Source organism: Echinops telfairi, unplaced genomic scaffold (assembly GCF_000313985.2).
Source record: "Echinops telfairi isolate 266 unplaced genomic scaffold, ASM31398v2 ScPeMD7_28;HRSCAF=97, whole genome shotgun sequence".
Taxonomy (NCBI): domain Eukaryota; kingdom Metazoa; phylum Chordata; class Mammalia; order Afrosoricida; family Tenrecidae; genus Echinops; species Echinops telfairi.
This window is the reverse complement of record NW_022103925.1, coordinates 4,767,179-4,770,104: the sequence shown is the minus strand read 5'-3', so window position 1 is coordinate 4,770,104 and position 2,926 is coordinate 4,767,179. Positions and strand designations below refer to the sequence as shown.

The following is a 2,926-nucleotide window of genomic DNA, read 5'->3' as shown; positions in this document are numbered from 1 at the left end:
GTGATGGATGGGTAGGTGGATGAATGGAAGGATACATGGACAAATGCATGTATGTATGGGTGGGTGGATAGATAGGTGGATGGATCATTGAGGGAGTAGATGGATGGCTGGGTAGATGGACAAAGGGATAGATGGGGGAGAGTGGTTGGATGGATGGCTGATGGAGTAGATGGGTGGATAACGGAGTAGATGGATGGGTGGGTGAGCGGATGAGGGAATGAACTATGATTACTGAGCCACAGCGCTACATCAAACTTTGCAGAGAGCGTGGCCATCAGCTCTTGCCTTCCTATGCAAGCAGTCAATGACATCACTTGTTAAGCTGTAGCACAATGACATCACCGCCCTGTGTCCCCCAGCAGACCCAGAAAGCAAACCAGGCCAAGCCTGTCACTATTGAGCTCTTCCTGAGTCCCAGCAACCTCATGTGGTAGAAGACGGAGCAGCCTCACGCTGTGCTTGGTGGTAGTCTTCATGGAGGGAGCCCTGAGCCCTGGTGGCACAGTAGTTAAGCGCTCAGCTGCAGACCAGTAAAGGTTGGCGGCTTGAACCCACTGTCCAGTCCCCAGGAGAAGCCAATGTACAGCCCTGGGCACCTCGTGGGATGTTTCTACTCTGTCCCATGGGCTTGCTATGAGACAGAATCGAGTCCAGGACCACAGGCTGGTCTCCATTGAAGGAGATCACCAGGCCTTTCTTATGTGGCTCTGCTGACTGGGTTAGAACTGGCAATCTTCAGCAGGTGAGTATCCACTGTGACGCCCCCCCCCCCCCCCCAGGGCTCCTCCTCAAACCCAAGGTCGTGGGAAATGAGGGGAACAAGTGGAAGAAGCCCTGATGCAGGCACAGATACATTGTAACATCAACCTGAAACCAAATCCACCCCCATCCCATCTTGCAGCCACCCTATGGGACAGAGCAGCTCTGTCCTGGCGAGTTCTGGGGCCCGTGAACATTTCCCGAGGCTGACCCGTGTGTCCAGCTCAGCTTTCTCACTCAGCCACACCTCGCTGGTCAAGTGGAGGAGCCATGACCAAGAGCAAGACCCCGAAGGAGAAGGATGGGCACAGTGGTGGCGACCATGGGCTCAGGCACAGGAGCAATGGTGAGGGTGGTGCAGGACCGGCCAGTGTTTCGCTCTGTTTGTTGTGTACGGGGTGGTTACGGTTCAGAACGGCCTCAATGATGCCTAACAACAACAACAACAACAACAACAATCAGGGCTTTTGCCCACAGTTCTTGCCCCTAGCCCCTGAGGGAGAGGAGAAGAGAGGCCACCAGCCTGGAAGCAAGGGACCAGAGTGGCTGGCTCTGTGCATGTCCCTAGAACCCCACAGTGCTGTATTCCATAGTGCACCAGGGCAGGCTTCCTGCATGTATCTGCCTCTCCCTTCCTCCCGGGAGCCCTTGAATGGCTGTAAGCTCGGGCTCCGAGCTTGTGGCAGTTACATCATCTGTCAATTTAAGAAGGGGTGGAGTCTGGCCTGTCAATCAGGTTCCAGCTTGATGACCTCATTTGGAGGCGCTATGGAGATAAATAGCTTGTTGGAGGCGGGACCCACGTTCAGTCCCTGTGAGACCTTCCTGCTGACAAGACACAGGGAGCTACCTAGAGCCCTGGAGCTGGAGGAGCCACAGGAGATCCCTGCCAGTGTTGAGATGCTTCCACCTCTATCGGATCCACAAGACCTTCCACCCACTGGCCTGTGACCTTCCCGCATTCGGTGTAATTGCATGTGCTGCGTGAGTTTGAAGAGGACTTTACAGACTGGTGTTGGACATACGGGATAATATCGGACGTAGGGACTTGATCTGGACTGGGATGTGTTCTCCATATGCAATTGTTCTTTTTTATAAAACTCTTTCTTATACGCATAGGAGTGTCTCTGGGTGTGTTTCTCTCATCTACACACACTCGCACAGAGCTGAAAGCTTGAAAGGCTGGGGTGGGTACAAGCCCACCCAGAGGTGCCGTGGAAGAAAGGCCTGCTTATGAAAAGCCAGTCCCTGGAACCCCCGCAGAGTGCAGTTCTCCCCAAAGACACACAGGGGGCGCAGGAGTCTGAGTGCCCAGGGAGGGAACTGGGTTTCTTCTTCCTGCCTGAGCTGTTCTGTACACCAGAGGGCCTTCCTCCTCCAGGAAGTCCTCCTCCATGCAGGGCTCAGCATGCTCCCAAGTCCTTTTCGGCCTCACGTGGCTCCTGGCAGAGTTCGTCTTGGCGCATGAGGGGTAGGAGCCTCAGTTTTGTGAGCCCAATCCTGTTTGCAGTTTATGGAGGGAGGGCCTTGTCCTGATCCCCACCGACTGAATCCTCCCTAGTAACAAGAGTGGTGATGTGGAGGATGGTTGCTGTGACCAGGGTGACCACCCGAGGGTGGCTGGGCTTTGTGACCAGGATGATCACATGACGGTGGAGGAGGGCCTTTGTGATCAGGGTGCTGAGGAGGAGGAGGGGGGTAGGTTTGACACGATGGTGGTGCTCTTTGTGACCAGGGTGCTGATCGTGGTCCAGGGCAGGCTTTGCGACCAGGGTGATGAGGGTGGAGGGTAGCCTTGGTGATGAGGCTGAGAACTGTGGGGGGTGGGCTTCTTGCACTGCAAGTGCCACCTCACCACCCCATGGTTCCTCCTCTTCCTTGCTCACTCCTCCAGACTCAGGGAGCCTAGCGAAGTGCCCATAGAAAGGGGGTTTTGGTGGTCCCCACTTACCTGCCGGCAGAATGAGTTCATGATGATGTACAGTTTCCGCACCTTGTCCTTCAAAACGTCCACTGGGGGCACTTTCCAACACTGGGCCGATGCCACAAAGTCCCTCAGCTTGGCCAGCACGCAGTAATTCTGGGGGTGGCCATGGGAAAGGGTTCCGAGACATCAGAGGGGAGCAGGAGGGGGAGAGGAGCTGGGGCCCATGCTTCCCAAATCATC

At 55.4% G+C, this 2,926-nt stretch overlaps 1 protein-coding gene across 1 annotated transcript in view; it reads right to left on the bottom strand.

The window, feature by feature from the left end:
- CYTL1 (cytokine like 1) overlaps window positions 1–2,926 on the bottom strand; it is a 76,340-nt gene that overhangs the window by 67,634 nt on the left and 5,780 nt on the right. The window contains exon 3 of the mRNA XM_045289483.1: window positions 2,711–2,839. Coding sequence (XP_045145418.1) covers window positions 2,711–2,839 — 129 coding nt within the window. The remainder of the gene's footprint in view (window positions 1–2,710; window positions 2,840–2,926) is intronic.